The following is an 18,590-nucleotide window of genomic DNA, read 5'->3' on the forward strand; positions in this document are numbered from 1 at the left end:
CTTTTTCCTCCTCAGTCTATCCTTCTCAGACAATGTCAACTCTGATTTTTTATATATTATTTTTCTTTGAAGATGTTGAATCACTCTATCCTCTTCTAATACAGGAATATTATTTATTCTAATAATATAATCAATTATAATCAAATCACTCTGCAATTAAACTGCTCTTGGAACAGTCCTCTGTTTGTAGTGTAAAGATGTTCAATAATATAACTCTTTTCTTTTCCTATTCAGAAATAATTTATTCAAAAAATACAATTTATAATCAAATCACTCTCCAATCAAACTGCTTTCGAAGCTTCTCTTAAAGCTCTTGAAGCTCTTCAAGCTGCTCTTAAAGCTCTTCAAGCTTCTCTTAGAACTCTTAAAGCTCTTAAAGCTCTTCAAGCTGATCTTGAAGCTCTTAAAACTCTTCAAGCTTCTCTCAAAGCTCTTAAAGCTCTTCAAGCTACTCTTAAAGCTATTAAAGCTGCTCTCAAAGGTCTTGAAGCTGCTCTTTAAGCTCTTTAAGCTCTTCAAGCTGCTCTTAAAGCTTCTCTTAGAGCTCTTGAAGGTTTTAAAGCTCTTAAAACTCTTCAAGCTGCTCTTGAAGCTCTTAAAGCTCTTCAAGCTGCTCTTAAAGCTCTTCAAGATTCTCTTAAAGCTCTTAAAGCTCTTGAAACTCTTCAAGCTGCTCTTAAAGCTTTTTAAGCTCTTAAAGCTTTTAAAGCTCTTCAAGCTTCTCTTAAAGCTCTTCAAGCTTCTCTTAAAGCTCTTCAAGCTTTTCTTAAAGCTTCTCTTTAAGCTCTTAAAACTCTTCAAGCTTCCCTTGAAGCTCTTAAAGCTGTTCAAGCTGCTCTTAAAGCTCTTAAAGCTCTTAAAACTCTTCAAGCTTCTCTCAAAGCTCTTAAAGCTCTTCAAGCTTTACTCTGATTATAGAGTGAATTTACAAAAGCTGTTTATATTATAAACATTTCTTTTATAAAGCTGTTCAAGCTGCTCTTAAAGCTCTTCAAGATTCTCTTAAAGCTCTTAAAGCTCTTAAAGCTCTTCAAGCTTCTCTCAAAGCTCTTAAAGCTCTTCAAGCTTTACTCGGATTATAGAGTGAATTTACTTTTGCAGCTTTTGAATTTATAAAATTATTTTATGTATACTGAACATGTTATAGAAGTCCGACAGCTATCTGACTTGTTATTATTTGAGAAAACTTCTATAATTTTGCTAGATTGTTCATCCCGTTTATTTTATAAAACTTCCAGATTTCATATTCCGTGCTAAGATATAATCCAGCTATAGATAGCTACAGAGCTAGATAAATACAGAGATAACCAAATATATAGAGATAATCAAATATCACTTTAAAACACGTTCACAATAAAATATGGAATTTTCCCTCCAATTTCAACACAAAGTACTTCTCATAATATCTTATGACAAATGTCCACAAACTTTGGAAAATGTACTTGATCCTTACTGATCCCTTCCAAAACAGCTAATGGGTGACTTTTCTAGATTCTCTAGTTTTTATTCGTAGTATTAATAATATATTCGAATGATTGGTAACTTTTCTATTGTCCAGTCCAGATCCTGATCTATAATGATGATAATTATATCTGTGAACTCTCTCAGTCAGGACTAAATTCTTCTTTTTCTTCTTCTTCTTCTCCTTCCTCTCCTCCTTCTTCTTCTTTCTCTTCTTCTTTCTCTTCTTCTTCTTCTTCTTCTTCTTCCTCTTCTGTCTTCTCCTCCTTTTTTCATCCTACTCCTTCTTCTTCTTCTTCTTCTTCTTCTCCTTCTTCTTCTTCGTCTTCTTCTTCTTCAAGCGAGAGCTCTAATCATGACTGAGCTATTTCTAGGTCTATGAAATCACTGTCATCAGAGCTATCTGTGACAGTCACTGTTGCCGTGATTACAGCAGTGATTAGTAACTGTGACAGTTATTATCTGCAGTGATTACAGTAACCGGCAGTGATTATCTAAGGGGAAATAATTAGTTGTGCTCGTAATAATTGCAGGTTTTGATTTGTGAGAGGAAATAGAAAATCAGAGTGACTAGGAAAAAATGATTGCAGGTTTCGTTTTGTGACGGTAAATCAGAGTAGTTCGAAAAAATAATTGCAGGTTTAGTTTTGTGACGGTAAATCAGAGTAGTTCGAGAAAATAATTGTAGATCTTTTTTTGTGACGGTAAATCGAAGTGGTTGAAAAAAGTAATTGTAGGTTTTGTTTTGTGACAGAAAATCAAAGAGGTTGAAAAATAATAATTGTAGGTTCTGTTTTGTGATGGAAAATCAGTGTTGAATAAATAATTGTAGGTTCTGTTTTGTGGCGGGAAATCAGAGCAGTTAGAGAAAATAATTGCAGGTTTTGTTTTGTGACTGAAAATCAGAGTGTTGAGAAATAATTATTGTAGGTTTTGTTTTGTGACTAAAAATCAAAGTGGTTGGAAAAATAGATCAGTTTTCTGCAAATCAGAGTAGGGGAAAGTCTTTGGAGCGAATAGCAGCAATTACTGTGATTTACTGTGAGTCAAGGGGATTTGTCAGGTATGACAATTTCTCTTGTGTTACAGGATTGTGATCTCAGGTAGCTTCCCTTGGGTCGCTTTTCTTCCAGTTGGGGAACTGGTTTGCCCCCGGGTTGTGTAGCAATCTCATAGTTGACCGAGCGAAGTGAGGTCTAAGATTCAATTCGACGGTTTTGCATGTCTCTTATAGGTGGATTCCGAAGCTGTTGAGTGGATTATAAATTGCATGCAATGACGCATCTCAATGTAACTTGGTGAAAAAACAGCTGTTGTGTGGACTATTAATTGCATGCAGTGAGGCATGCGATTGATAACTTGAAGTAGCATATTATTTTCTCCCGACTTTTCTCTGCTTTCAACTCGGTAAGCTTTTGATGATAGTAGCATAGCTGTTCACATCAAATTATTAGCATTGTCGATACAACAACCCAAACAGCCATTAGTCGTTTATACACCGATATCTCGCCGACACGACAGGACAGGACAGAATTTACTCTGATGGACAGTATTAGAGGAGACTGTGGTTTATAACTGCGCAAGGTATACTGTTCACAGAACTACTACTAGAAGTTCTGTGAACAGTAGACCTCACGTAGTATTCTCATCCACAAGTTCCTGATTGAAACTATAGACCTTATGGGAATACAGCAATAGACTGGCTTCTCCACACATCTGTGTAATCACTTGTCAACTGATTTATGATGAATAATTCTATAGTCTGATTTTCACTCTAATATTGGCGTATGAAGGAGGCTCCTTTTTCCTTTTATATTATCCTTTAAATGCAGAATTTCCAAAAAACTTGTATATACGTCGACGCGCAATTTAAAAAGGAACATACCTGTCAAATTTCATGAAAATCTATTACCGCGTTTCGCCGTAAAATGCGCAACATATAAATATTTAAAAATTATGAGAAATGCCAAACTTGAATCTTAGACATCACTTCACTCGGTCAACTAATCTAAATTTAACGAATTTATCCCGGTTACATAGTGTGGAGTATCTCTGTCAGGAGTAATTGAATTGGCAAACCAACACCGAGGTCTCTAACTAACTGTTGATCATAATCCAGGGGTGAAGATTACAATATGCTAATGCAATGGCAGAAACGTGGTCTCTGCGCCCTTAAGTCAGGGAGACCCAAATCGAGACCCAAATTCATATACCGCATTCAACCCCCCTAAGAACCTCACTCAACGAAAACTTCTTCTTCTTCTTCTTCTTCTTCTTCTTCATCTATTGTGAGGTCCACGTTATAATTCGTTTATTTATTTTTTTATTCATTTATCGTTTACAATCAACTGAAGGACAAAGTGCATTACTGCACTCAATGGCAGTATTTGATCAATATTGTAACATCTTCACGATGAGAAACTGGAAATAGCTATTTGTGCAACTAGTGCGCAAAGTGACAGTTTGCTGCATCGAAAGAAACGTTTACGCCCGAGCCGTAGGCGAGGGCGGAATGGTTTGTTGAGTGCAGCAAACGAACTTTGCGCACGTATTTCACATTAAATTTTTCCTACAGTTACCATTGAATATGAAAAGTGGGTAATTATGGGTAAAATTGCTTGAAATGCATCAAATTTTTTTCTGTGTAATTTTATTATTGATAAAAACCTTAATCCTAAAATCCTAAAGTCCTCGTTGTCCTTGGTTATAATATATAATGAATAATAATTAGCGCGTTGTGCTTGGTTGCACCTCTGCTCACTATAGCAGCCACAGCAGTCACTGTTACCAACTTCATTTTGATTTTGCTGCACTGTTGCTCCATATAACCTACTAAGTATTTTGCGTTGCCATGTTGCAAATCTGGAGTGCAGAAAAATTTTTCCCGCACTAGAGCGGAAAAGTGATTCTTTGCGTTCTGTAATCAGTGCAGCAATGGCCACTTTTCAACGTAACTGTAGGAAAAAGTCCATTTTAATCGTATCTTCGGAAAATATTTGAAGCCCCTCCAACATCAAATTAGACTCTCGCACCCAGCTGGAAATAAGAACCTAATTTGAACATTTTTTGTTCATGTGCTCTTGATAAAGCTGAAAAAACGTCGATTTCTAAAAAAACTATGTCTTTCTCACTTCTCTCTGCTGCCAGATCGTCTTTTAACAATGTAGAATTAATAATAATTATCAAAATATTACATCGTAATCATTAAATTATTGTAAAATATAATTTCTTGCTTAATAAAATATGATTGATCATTTTAAACAAGACTGAACAGTTAATATTATTACATCAATAAACCGGTATCAGCTACCGTCTATAGAAGGCATTGACAAGACAGAGGATCGGCAACGTTTTTCTCCTATCTTTCTCTACTGCCATTATAACGTGGACTCCACTGTAGATATACCATCAACGTTGTAGACAGTTGCAGCCAGACCTGATAACAGCGCTCACACTCACATTCCGGGACAACACGTCACGGTACGGTATAGGACAGAAAGCTCTATGTTTATTTAGGATTTTTTATAGCCATTTTAAATTTATAAATTATTCATTAATTTTCGAGAAAACAACAACAGGTCAATGTAACTTACTGAGCGCGAGGTCTACTGTTCACAGAACTACTAGTATATTCAACTATCAAAAATCGTTGCTGATCCTTCCACTCTATTATAAAGCTCTGTATAACAATTTATTATACCTTGAGTGTAATATACTCGCTGATTATAAAGCTGTGTTGAAAAACTTTCTAGTGGAAGAATTGGTTCAAAATTGATTACAGCTATTGAAAAATTTTGTGGTGGAAAATTTTAAGAGTAAGCCATTCCATCGTTGATAGAATTTTGTAGAAACAAAAGCAACTCCTGCTCCACAACACTGCAAATTAAAATCTAACACGGGAAGTTTGCACTTTTCTAATATTAGTTTTCCAAAGTTACGTTGGATGAAACACAGTGCCTCGAGGTTATTTTCCGAAAATTTTCCGACTTTTCCAGCTCACTTTTCCTGAAACTAATAAAGTGGCTCTCGCAGAATGAATAACAGTTTGAACTTCGGTGCCTCGATGTTTTTCCAGGCTGCTAGAGGAAAATCTATAGAAATCTCGATGGATGAATTTTTCCGGGTTGAGAGAGGAAAATCTATAGGAATTTTCCCATATCAATAGATGATTTATTTCACCAGGTTGAGAGAGGAAAATCTATAGAATTTTCCAGGTCAATGGATGGAGCGAGTTTTAATTGAGAGTCTCGGTTGTTCAAAACAAAGCAACGTTTACAAACAATCAAACAAACAAATTCAAACAGAGGTCTCTGGGTTTTGCAATAGAGAAACGATAGCATAAGTAGATATCCCATGGTATAGTGCGTTTATGTCGCAACTTTTACTGTTATCTCAAGCCGATAGTTCACATAGTTCTTTCCTATGCAGCTGTGTGACACTGATAGTCTCTCAAATTGTGCCGTTCATACACTATCACCCCAACAAAACAGTAAAAATTGACAATAATCGACAGTAATCGGCTTGAGATAACAGTAAAAGTTGCGACATAAATTCCCTATACCATGGGATATCTACTTATGCTATAGTTTCTCTATGGTATTGCTAACTCTGGTATTGTTCATATAATTCCGAAATAATGGCAGATTCATAATCTGCAGTCACGTATCATGATATGAAACAAAAAATCGGTTGTGGCGCACTCACACAACTTTCCTTGCCGTTATGAAAATTGATCACCTGACGCTAGTGTTCACGCGCATCTCAAGTCTGCTTATAAACAAAGTTCTGAGCCAGCTAACTTACGATAGTGTTCCCGCGCATCTCAAGTCTACTATTCAAAGATCTGAACCAGCTGATGACAGGACAATGACGCTGGAGACACACGAGGTCTGCTATCTCTTCTTAGTGAATGATTTAATAGAATAAGCAGTTGCCAAAAGTTTGCAATTGGATAATCGCATTTTCTCGAATCTCGAGTTTATTTTCAATTTTAGGAGAAAATGTAACAAGATATTGATTGTAAAGATTTTTAAGCTCAATCTTTTCCACTTGAATTGTTTTGTTTAATTTGTATCTGAAACATGATAATTGGGAATCTAAAATCAAACTTTGCATAGATGGGGTGGAGCTCACAATTCAAACAAAAAAATCTGGTGTGGCGCACTCACACAACTTTCCTAGCCGTAATGAAAATTTATCACCTGACGCTAGTGTTCCCGCGCATCTCAAGTCTACTATTCAAAGATCCAAGACAGCTGGTGACAGGACAATAACGCTGGAGACACACGAGGTCTGCTATCTCTTCAAAGTGAATGATTTGATAGAATCAACTGTTGCCAACAGTTTACAATTGAATAATCACATTTTCTCGAACTTCGAGTTTATTTTCAATTTTAGGTGAAAATGTTACTGAAATTTAATTGTAGAGATTTTCCTGCTCGATCTTTTTTACTCAAAACTTTTTGTCTGAATTGTATCTAAAGCCTGATAATTGGGAACCTGAAATCAAACTTTGCATAGATGGGACAGAGTACCTAAAATTTTTACAGATATGAGACTTGTGGCAGTTAATGGAGCTTATTGATGACTATTTTAGGTATAAAATCGCAAAAAACAACCCGGTTTTTGAAAACATTTTCGCCATTTTATCCGCCGTCTTGAATTGCATTAGATCGAAATTGTTCGTGTCGGATCCTTATATTCCAAGGACTTTGGATTCCAAATTTCAAGTCACTCCGTTAATTGGGAGATGAGATATCGTGTACACAGACGCACATACACTCATGTGTGTATACCTATGGTATGCTTTGTCTGCAGATAGACAAGGATAGCGACACCAATGTTAATCGAATACTGCCATCATAACGTGGACTTCACTGTAGATTATGAAGAAGGAGAAAAAGACGAAGAAGAAGAAAAGAAGAAAAAAAAGAATGAAAGAAAGAGAAATTGTGCTCATTGTGAAGGACCTCCATCTGTAAGAAGTATGTCTCTAAATTTCCCAGGTCTGAAAAAGTATCTAGTGGAAATTCTCACTGTAATTACTTTTGAACTGCGAAAGCATTTCTCTTCTCTCGGAAAATAAAGTTTTCACTTGAGGAAAACTCTTGCCTCGCCCACATACTATATAATGAACTTTCACATATTCATTCACGATTAGCACGAAACCCGTGCACCGCAAGGGTCCAATTCAAAACTTGACAATCTGAAAACTAACGTCATGAAATCTTGACGGATTAAAAATAGACCTAAATTGAATCTCAAATTAATCTCGATAATTAATCTAAATTGAATTTTATTTCGTTTTTTGTGATTTTCTCAAAAACGGCTTCAACGATTTTGATCAAATTTATACCCAGAATAGTCATTGATAAGCTCCATCAACTGCCACAAGTCCCATATCTGTAAAAATTCCAGGAGCTCCGCCCCATCTATGCAAAGTTTAATTTAGGTTCCTAATTATCAGTCTTCAGATACAATTTGAACAAAAAATTTCAAGTGGAAAGGATTGAGCATGAAAATCTCTACAATAAATGTCTAGTAACATTTTCAACTAAAATTGAAAATGTGCTCGAAATTCGAGAAAAATTTATTATTCAATTGCAAACTGTTGATTCTATTAAATGATTTACTATGAAGAGATAGCAGACCTCGTAATATGTCTCCAGCGTTATTGAACTGTCACCAGCTGACTCAAATCTTTGAACTATAGACTTGAGATGCGCGTAAACACTAGCGTCAGGTGATCAATTTTCATAACGGCAAGGAAAGTTGTGTGAGTGCGCCACACCAGATTTTTTCTTCAGAGACACTTTTAATATAATATATAAACAGAATAAAAATATAATAGCATCAATGTCCGATGCATGTAGTGATAAAATAATTTTTGTCATAGTCAATCAATTTCAGCTGTTTTACTTCCATGAAATCAAGCCGGTAAACAGCTGATTGTGAAACAAATAAACATATGATTCTCATTACAGCATACTATACTGTAATAAAATCATATGTTTTCTTTACAGTCGAATATGTTTCCTAGTTCCGAATTTGGAACAGCAAAACTGGTACAAAAACCGACTTTTAGCGCTCTAGGTGAAAGTTTTGTCAACTACAATCAATAAATTCCTGAATCCTAACTTGTGAACTAGGTTATGCTTATAGAATGCATGTAGGAATGTCAGCACAAGCAGGTAATGTTTTCTGTTTCTCAATTATTCTTTACAAGATTATTATGACAAATAATAGTGTATGTTACTTGGACTTGAATGTCTTCTGCAGTGTTCAAATGAAATTCTAGTCTCGGCTGACGCCTTGACTAGAAACATCATTCTCGCCTGCAAAAGGCCCTTTCCCTTCCATGTGACTTAAGATACTATTTTGTTCATTTAGAACATTTATAGTACTTGAAGCAGCTGATTCGTTTTTCTTATATATTTTCTGTAATTTATAAGACGAACCACTCCTCGACGCAGGCCTAGCCTAATGAGGAGTGCACTTGATATTTTTTATGTATATATATATATATATGCATATGCATACATAGGCCAAAATTATAAAAAAAAAACATAATTTTAAACTTAATATTTCAAATACTAATAGAATTTAGAACGTTCTGGAGCCACTGACACGCATCTTCTCCAGCATCATGGAGGGCCGACAGCCCATCATGGAGGTCTTTGATTTTTTATGTTATTATGCTTTGTAAAATTGTACAATGAAGTGAATAAAAAAAGTTAAGTTATAAGTTAGAATCAACTGACGCTTGAATCAAGTTTTCGAAACATCATTCTCGCCTGCAAAAGCGGTCTCACCTCTTCCCGTCCTTGTGACATAAGATACTATTAAAAGCGTACTGAAATTTATATTTTTTCATTTTATTCAACTATATGATACTATAGAAGGCAGTGAACAGAGAGAAGTGACAACCATGCTGTGCTATCATTTTCACTGGATTTATCACGTGTTGATCCAACAATGATAATAATTAATAGATAAGGCTTGGAAATAATATTGTTTGAAGCTTTTTGCCGTGATATGTCTTTAGAATGGAACACATCTGTCAACTAAGTTTCCGAAGCGAACTCTTAGGCCAACAAAAGACGGAGAAGAAAAAGAAGAAGTAGAAAAAGTTGAATGAACGAAGAAGAAGACGACGACGATAGGAGAAAGAGAAGAATAAAGAAGAAGGAGACAAGAGAAGAAGAAGAAGAAGAAGAAGAAGAATAAGAAGAAGAAGGAGAAGAGGACGAAGAAGTAGAAGAAGGAAAAGGAGAAGAAGAAGAAGAAGTCTGAGAACAAGTAGAGGGAGAGAAAGTAAAAGAGAAAGAAGAAGAAGAAGGTGACGAGGAAGGAGAAGAGGAGAGAGAAGGAGTAGAGAAAAAGAAGAAGAAGAAGAAGAAGAAGAAGAAGACGTAGAGGAAGAAGAAGAAGAAGAAGATGTCTGAGAACAAGTAACGGGAGAGAAAGTAGAAGTAGAAGAGAAAGAAGAGGAAGGTGACGAGGAAGGAGAAGATGAGAAAGAAGGGAAAAGAGAAAAGGAAGAAGAAGAAAAAAGATTCTTTATTTTTCACTCGATCAATCTTGCCACAAGCGACCACATCTACTGTCTGAATGTTTCCGTGGTGGAAATAATAGAAACGAAAAAAAGCACAAAGAAAAAAGAAAGAAAGCTGAAACTTTTTTGAGAGAATCAGTTTGTCCGCTGCATCACGCACTCAACACAAGAAGAAGAAGTAGAAGAAGAAGAAGAAGAAAAGATAGAAGACAAGTTCAAGTTTTTGTCTTGAAATGTGATGAAATAAATACAAGTTTCGAGCAAACTTTGAATGAGCTTGCCATACAAGTAAGTTTATCAGAGAACTGAGACTCAATGGAGGATTTTGAGAAGACCATTACATTTTTCCTACTTGTTCTCCACATAGTTCACTGGAAAGTTGACGTAATGAAATCTAGAAGGATTGAAAATAGGCCTATAGTGAGGTCCACGTTATAATGGTAGTATTTGATCAACTTTGGTTTTGCTATCATTCGACAAAGCCGGTGGTACTATCCTTTTCTAGGTCCAAAACGATGCCAGTTATGTGTTTGACTGTGTAGTAATATAATTAATTTATAATTAATTAATTCAGAGAATCGGCAACGCTATTTTTCTATCTTTATTCACTGCCATTATAACGTGGACCCAACTATCCTAATAGGTCTATAACCATCCTCGGTAAATTAAGAATCTATATGCAAAATGTCAAGTTAATGAGTTGAGTAGTTGAGGCGTGATTATGTTGTGTATCAAGGTGAGATGATACTGTATCATATCGTGGGGATACTGTACCATTCATGGTGATACCATAGTGATGATGCGTCATTCGTGAATTTCCTATCCACCAAGTGTATAAGTCAGTTCTTTCTTCCATTATATTATAAATTAGTTGACCGAGCGAAGTGAGGTCTAATATTTAAGTCGACGGTTTAGCATTTGAATTTTTGAATGTTTATATTTTGCGCAATATTCATGAGAATAGTTGTTTACTAAGCACTTCCGAAAGCAGAAGTGGAAGGTGATAGCTCTAGCAAATCTGAGGTAATCTGAATATCAGGAAATTGTTCAAGTATTTTTATTTTCTATTCTGATTTGTCTAAATAACCTAAAAAATTATGTTCAATTATGTGGGAAGTTGAGTTTATACTTTTTTATTCTTTCAAATGACAAGATGATATTATTATAAATTTATGTTTTAATAAATAATTGAATAATGAACACAAACAATGAAAAGTTTTTTGATCACCTTTCTTTCTTAGTTCCATGTTAGTGGCTGGAAAGAAACCTGTTCTGACGTCAGACGAGAGTCGTCTGCAAACAATGTCTTTCAGATCCACGTAGGGACTGGAAAACAGCTGCTTTCTGTGCAGTGTGGCGAAAATATAATTTAAGTTGTCGATGGGCCATACGACTGTCATACTTCAGCCGGTACCGACAGTTTAACGTGTCCATCCGATAAAATTATGTGGAATAGGCATTACTACTTACCCACCAGAACGTATCTTCTCGGCTGTTACTTGGATTTATCTTCCTTATTTAATAGATTCGAAGAGGAGATCTTTTTTCTTCTGCCCCAACTACTATTCTTCTATATAGAGGTCCACGTTATAATGACAGTATTTGATCAACTTTGGTTTTGCTATCCTTGTCTATCATTCGACAAAGCCGGTGGTGCTATCCTTTTCTAGGTCCACAAGGATGCCAATTATGTTTTTGACAGTGTAGGAATATAATTAATCAATGCAGAGAATCGGCATCGCTATTCTTCTATCTTTATCCACTGCCATTATAACGTGGACCTCACTATAGTTGTCAACTCTATGTTCTCGTTTTCAGTGCGCGTTGAGACAAATGGCCGCCACTTTGTCCTGTGAATAGTTTCCCCCCGGCTTTCTAATTCAATGAAAGCAATCGACTGCATCTGTCTGTCCTCTTCATCACCTTCTTCTTCTTCTTCTTCTTCATCACCTTCTTCTTCTTCTTCTTCTTCTTCTTCTTCTTCTTCTTCTTCTTCTTCTCTTCTTCTTCTTCTTCTTCTTCTTCTTCTTCTTCTTCTTCTTTTTCTTCGCCTGCCTCATTCTTTTTACTTTCCTTGCCCTATTACCATAGGTAAGGAAAGTATTGCTTTCCCAAAAAAATTAAGGTACCCTAATTTCAAGTTTTCTATACGTTTTAAGGTCCCCTGAGTCCAGAAACATGATTTTTGGGTGTTGGTCGGTGTGTGTGTATGTGTGTGTATGTGTGAATGTGTGTATATGTGTATGTGTGTGTGTGTATGACATGTGTGTATGTGTGTATGTCTGTGAACACGATAACTAAATTCCTAATTAACCGATTGACTTGAAATTTTAAAATTAAGGTCCTTATACCATGAATATCCGACAATAAGAAATTCAATAAAATTCATTTCAAGATGGCGGATAATTACTAAGAAACCATGTTTTTCACGGTTTTCTCGAAAATTACTTGACCGATTTTTTTCAAATTCATACCCTGTATAGTCATTTATCACCTTTATTGACTGGCATGTGTCTCCTTTCTGGGAAACTAATGGGGGGTCCACCCCATCCTTGAGAAATGGACTCTGTAACCTCCTTCTCGTGCATGAGGTAGGTAGGTAGCGCAGTTCATAACAAGAACACATAGTCGAGATATTTCATCTGTAGAACAGCTGTTTTGACGACTTCCAGAAAATATTATCGAATTTCACAATTTACACAAAGGAAAAAGTACTCTGAAAACAATTATATATACACATATACAGTAGTCTGATCGTAGTGTCAAATATGTTGCTGCCAATCGTCATTATGTTATTTCCCTGAATAATTATTCTCCTTTTAGGATGGGGCTTACAGTTTAATGAGCGAGGAAAGTTGTGTGAGTGCGCCACACCAGATTTTTCATTCTTCTCCTTCGCCTATCGTCGTCGTCTTCTCCTTCTTCTTCATTTTTTATTCTACTTTTTCTTCTTCTTCTTCTTCTTCTTCTTATTCTTCCCCTTTTTTTCTTTGGTTTAGACCAGTGATCGCCAAACAGTCGATCGCGAGCTATCGGTAGCTCGTGGGGAAGTTTTTGGTAGCTCACAGAAATGCTCGTACAAAAGAATGTCGTCCAGTTTGAATCTCTTCATCAAAATCTCTTCATCAAAAATGTCGTCTCTTCATCAACTCTCTTTTGTAGAGATCTATGCAGAAGATTTTGCAGCTTGTGTTGTTAAACATTTTGGTGGATATCAGCACAGAGAAAAGAAGCATTGGTATGCTTATTCCGTGATATCAGGCTTCAGTTGAAATTGAATTTGTGGATTTTCAACATGATCTGTCTCTCAGATCACTTTCTAAAACTGGAAATATTTGACCTCAAGTCCTCCCAAAAAGATATATCCAAATATTATTCTAGTTACATTGAGGTTGAAAGCTATGTTCAGCTCTACTTACTTGAGTGAAGCATCTTTTTCGAGTATGAAAGTCATGAAAAATCTATATACGAACAGACTGACTGATGAACATTTGGACAATTGCATCAGAATGGCGGCTACAACGTACACTCCAAACATCAAGAAAATACTTGATGACCAGAAAGAGTCCCACTGCTTTCATTGAAATGTACATTTCAACTTTTGTTATACGTTTTGCTACGAGATAAGTGGATTTCAATACTAGAAATGTATCTTTATAGGCAATAAAAGATACTTTCTTCAGTCTAATATTCCTTGGTAGCTCACTAGAAGTTTTATAAATGCTATTCTAGCTCACATGCTCATAAGTTTGGCGACCATTGGTTTAGACCCAGTATTCAATAGATTAATGATAATATATTGACATGAAAATATTGTAATTTGTTTTTTTTTCTGTTCGCAGGGGACATAGCCGACTCCCGGGTGGCCCGTCCGCCGCCCCGACCGGCGCCCCATGTGCCGTCACCCCATCTGTTTCCGGTTGGAACGGCCCTACTTCGATGACGTGTCGCCCCGGAACGTGACAGCCGTGGTCGGCCAGACCGCGTTGCTCCGTTGCCGCGTCAAGCATATCGGCAATAGGACCGTAAGTAATATTATATCTATAAATAATGTAGAAAGAAAGAAAAGAACTTTATTTACATGACAATATTATAGCAGTATTGATATTAAATGTATATAATACCATAGAGAAACAATAGCTTGAGTAGATATCCCATGGTATAGGGCGTTTATGTCACAACTTTTACTGTTATCTCAAGCCGATAGTCCACGTAGTTCTTTCCCGTGAAGCTGTGTGACGCTGGTAGTCTCTCATATTGTGCCGTTCATTCACTCTCACCCCAACAAAACAGTAAAAATTGACAATAATCGACAGTAATCGGCTTGAGATAACAGTAAAAGTTGCGACATAAACGCCCTATACCATGGGATATCTATTCGCGCCATTGTTTCTCTATGATAATACGTAGTAGACAAAACAATAAATAAATTATAAGTATCTCTTGATGATATCAATAAGATTTCTAAGTTCATTTTAGCTTGGCATTTCTGCCGTCAGCCGAAGTTGAGAGAAAAAAACTGGTGTGGCGCACTCACACAACTTTCCTTGCCGTTATAAAAATTGATCACCTGACGCTAGTGTTCACGCGCATCTCAGGTATATTATTCAAAGGTCTAAGCCAGCTGGTGACAAGACAATAACGCTGCAGACACACGAAGTCTGCTATCTCTTCATAGTGAATCATATAATAGAATCAACAGTTTGCAATTGAAATAATCACATTTTCTCGAATTTCGTGCTTATTTTCAATTTTAGGTGAAAATGTTACTAAACATTAATTGTAGAGATTCTCATGCTCAATATTTTCCACTCAAAATTTTTTGTTTGAATTGTATCTGAAGCCTGATAGTTGGGTATCTAAAATCAAACTTTGCATAGATGAGGCAGAGCTCCTGAAATTTTTACACATATGGGCCTCATGGCAGTTGATAGAGCTTTCCAATGACTATTTTAGATTTAAATTATGTAGATTTTAATTATGGGTTTGATTATGTAATATTAATTGTTCATTTTCGTTTAAAACTAGTAGTTCTGTGAACAGTAGACCTCACGCAGTATTCTCATGCACAAGTACTTGATTGAAACTATAGACCTTATGGAAATACAACAATAGACTGGCTTCTCCACACATCTGTGTAATCACTTGTCAGATGATTTATGATGAATAATTCTATAGTCTGATTTTTACTCTAATATTGGCCTATGAAGGAGGCTCCTTTTTCCTCTCATACTAGTAGTTCTGTGAACAGTAGACATCACGCAGTATTCTCATCCACAAGTACCTGATTGAAACTGTAGACCTTATGAAAATACAGCAATAGACTGGCTTCTCCACACATCTGTGTAATCACTTGTCAGCTGATTTATGATTAATAATTCTATAGTCTGATTTTCACTCTAATCTTGGCGTATGAAGGAGGCACCTTTTTCCTTTAATATTATCCTTGACATGCAAAATTTCCAAAAACCTTGTATATACGTCGACGCGCAATTAAAAAAGGAACATACCTATCAAATTTCATGGAAATCTATTACCGCGTTTCGCTGTAAATGTGCAACATATGAACATTAAGAGATATGCCAAACCGTCGACTTGAATCTGAGACCTCACTTCGCTCGGTCAATTAACTGTTCATTCTTGTTCAGAATAATAAATTATATTTTATTCTAATCTATTTATATGAAAGCGGAATGGCACTCACTCACCGACTGACTGACTCACTCACTCGCAGAACTAAAAATCTACCGGACCAAAAACGTTCAAATTTGGTAGAAATGTTCAGTTGGCCCTTTAGAGGCGCACTAAGAAATCTTTTGGCGATATTTTAACTCTAAGGGTGGTTTTCAAGGGTTTAAAGTTCGTCTTTTAGCATGTATATTCTTCTTATTCCAATCTCTTTATTATAATTCAAAAATGTCCATACCATTAATGTTAATATAGAACTTTAGTTAACTAGTAACTAAATTAAACATTTTGTCAGATAGGCATTAAGTTGGGTTGATTTTGTTAGGTTGGCACCAAGTTGAAGATTGAAATTCATTTATCCAGGACCTCTTAAATACCAATTTATCCAATTAGCCAAAATTAGCGTTTTCTCAGCTTTTCTGCATTTCCTCACCTTTTTCAATAATTGATGGAAATATATTCAAAAAAATTCAGTACACAGGTTTAACTGAGGTGGAAGAATTTTGTTCGCCAAAGATACGCCGATATAGTAACCAGCGTTTTTCGAGATCAAATTGACATAATACGTTCAAATTCGGTACAGAGGTCCCGTTGAGGTCTACATGCAGGCGAGCGAAGCGAGCCCGCTGATCTCATTTTTGGACAATCCAGTCGGGGGTACAGAATTCGGTACAGAGGCTCCGCTGAGGCCTACATGCAGGCGAGCGAAGCGAGCCCGCTGATCTTATTTTTGGATGATCCAATCGGTGGTCCAGGGGGCGGAGCCCCCTGGCTAGACGGATATGGCGAGCGAAGCGAGCCTGACGGCTAGTAATAAATAGGTTCACGTCTGTAATTGGTATAATATGATGAAGCCGATAATGGTTGACCTCAACTAAATGGTAATTTTATGGTTCTACACACCATTCAGAGTTGGTAGACCTCAAAGCTTTGGACGTTGGCCAGGAATTTCCACACGTATGGGTACAGCTATAATGAAAGTGAAATTACTAGAGGGAAATTCCAGTCGACCCTTAAGTGAAGAAGGAAAAGAGGAGGAGGTGGAGGGGATGAAGAACAAGGAGAAGAATAAGAAGATGAGGAAGAAGAAGAAGTTTAGGGAGAGGACGATGTTGGAGAAGAAGAAGTAGTGGAGGGATAGGAAGAAGTAGACGGAGGTGAAGAAGAAGAGGGTGAGGAGCAGCAGAAGGAGCAGGAGGAGAGGAAGAAGGAGAAGAAGAAGAAGAGGAAGAGGAAGGAGTGGGATGAGAAGGAGGAGGAGGAGGAGGAGGAGAAGAAGAAGGTTAGGAAGAAGAAGGAGAAGAAGAAGAAGAAGGAGGAGCATGAGAAGGAGACAATGATGAAGGAGAAGGAGTAGGAGAAGAAGAAGAAGAAGAAGAAGAAGAAGAAGAAGAAGAAGAAGAAGAAGAAGAAGAAGAAGAGGAAGAAGAAGATGAAGAAGAGGGAGACAAAGGAGGAGCAGGAGAAGGAGAAGGAGAGGGAGAAAAATGAGAAAAAGGAGCAGAAGAAGGGAATGAGAATGGAGGGGAAGATTGATTGATTGATTGATTGAGTACTTTATATGTAGATTACAATATATACTGGCTTATACACTTATATACAATAGCTCACAATACAGCAAAGTTATAGATGAATTTACATAATATAGACTAAGAAAATAATTATTGAACTGTATATTATATGAAAAAGCAATTTGTAATATAATACTATAGATAATAATCATATTGTAATGCATCTACATAAATTGGCGGAGCTTTGGACATATCAATGTCCATTCTTTGGGAAGAATATAAAAAATATCCTCCCCACTAACTCTCTTCCAAAGAAGAAGAAGAAGAGGATAAAGGAGAAGGAGAAGAAGAAGTATGAGAAGAGCGATAAAGAAATTGGAAGAGAGAAATACACTCTATCCAGCTGTGAAGAAGGAAACGCTAAGGAAGAGGATGGGGAAGACGAGGAGAGGGCGAAGGAGGAAAAAGGTGAAGGAGAAGAGGAGCAGGAAATGGAAAAGAGGGAAAGAATGAAAAGAAGGAGAAGGAGAGGTGGGAAAAAGTGATGAAAAGGAGCAGAAACAGGATAATAGCAGAAGAAGAAGAAGGATGAGCAGAGGAGAAAAATAAGAATGAGTTCGAGAAGGAGAAGTAGGAGGAGGAGGGGGAAAAGGAGAAGGAGTAAGAGAGGAAACAGAAGAAAGGATAAGGAGAAGAAGAGGAAGAGAAAAAAAGGAGAAGGAGGAACAGGAGAAGAAAAAAATGAAAATTAAGAAGGAGAAGAAGAAGAAAGAGGATGATAAGGTGAAGGAAAAAGAGAAGAAGAGAAGCAGTAGAGGAAGGAGAAGAAGAAGAAGGAGAAGAATTATTCTAGGATGAGCATGGGGAGAGGATAAAATGATGTAGGATTGGAATAAGTAACAAGAAGATGATGAAGAAGAGAAGTAAGAAGAAGAAGAAGAAGAAGAAGAAGAAGAAGAATAAGAAGAATAATAAGAAGAAGAAGAAGATGAAGAGAAGAAGAAGAAGAAGAAGACGAAGAAGAAGAAGAAGAAGACGAAGAAGATGAAGAAGAGAAGAAGAAGAAGAAGAGAAGACGAAGAGAATAAGAAGAAGAAGAATAATAATAAGAAGAGAATAAGCACAAAGCAGAAGAAGGAGAAGAAGAGGAAGAAGACGTAGTAGTAGTAATGAGAATAAGAAGAATAAGAGAAAAGAAGAGAAATAAGGATAAGAAGAAGAAGAAGAAGAAAATAAGAAGAAGAATAAGAAGAAGAAGAAGAATGAAGGGAGCTATCAAATCAGATTCAGAAAGACCAGCTGATGGACGGAAGTATAAAAGAATGAGTCAGGATGAAGGGTTGTTGGTGGTTGGTGGAGGGTGGTGGGGAAAAGGC

At 36.5% G+C, this 18,590-nt stretch overlaps 1 protein-coding gene across 1 annotated transcript in view; it reads left to right on the forward strand.

Moving 5' to 3' along the window:
• Positions 1-18,590, forward strand: part of LOC111059596 (hemicentin-1) — a 434,222-nt gene that overhangs the window by 381,588 nt on the left and 34,044 nt on the right. The window contains exon 4 of the mRNA XM_039435906.1: positions 13,858-14,040. Coding sequence (XP_039291840.1) covers positions 13,909-14,040 — 132 coding nt within the window. The 5' untranslated portion in view covers positions 13,858-13,908. The remainder of the gene's footprint in view (positions 1-13,857; positions 14,041-18,590) is intronic.

The sequence above is a fragment of the Nilaparvata lugens genome, chromosome 9 (assembly GCF_014356525.2).
Source record: "Nilaparvata lugens isolate BPH chromosome 9, ASM1435652v1, whole genome shotgun sequence".
NCBI classification, from domain to species: Eukaryota; Metazoa; Arthropoda; class Insecta; order Hemiptera; family Delphacidae; genus Nilaparvata; species Nilaparvata lugens.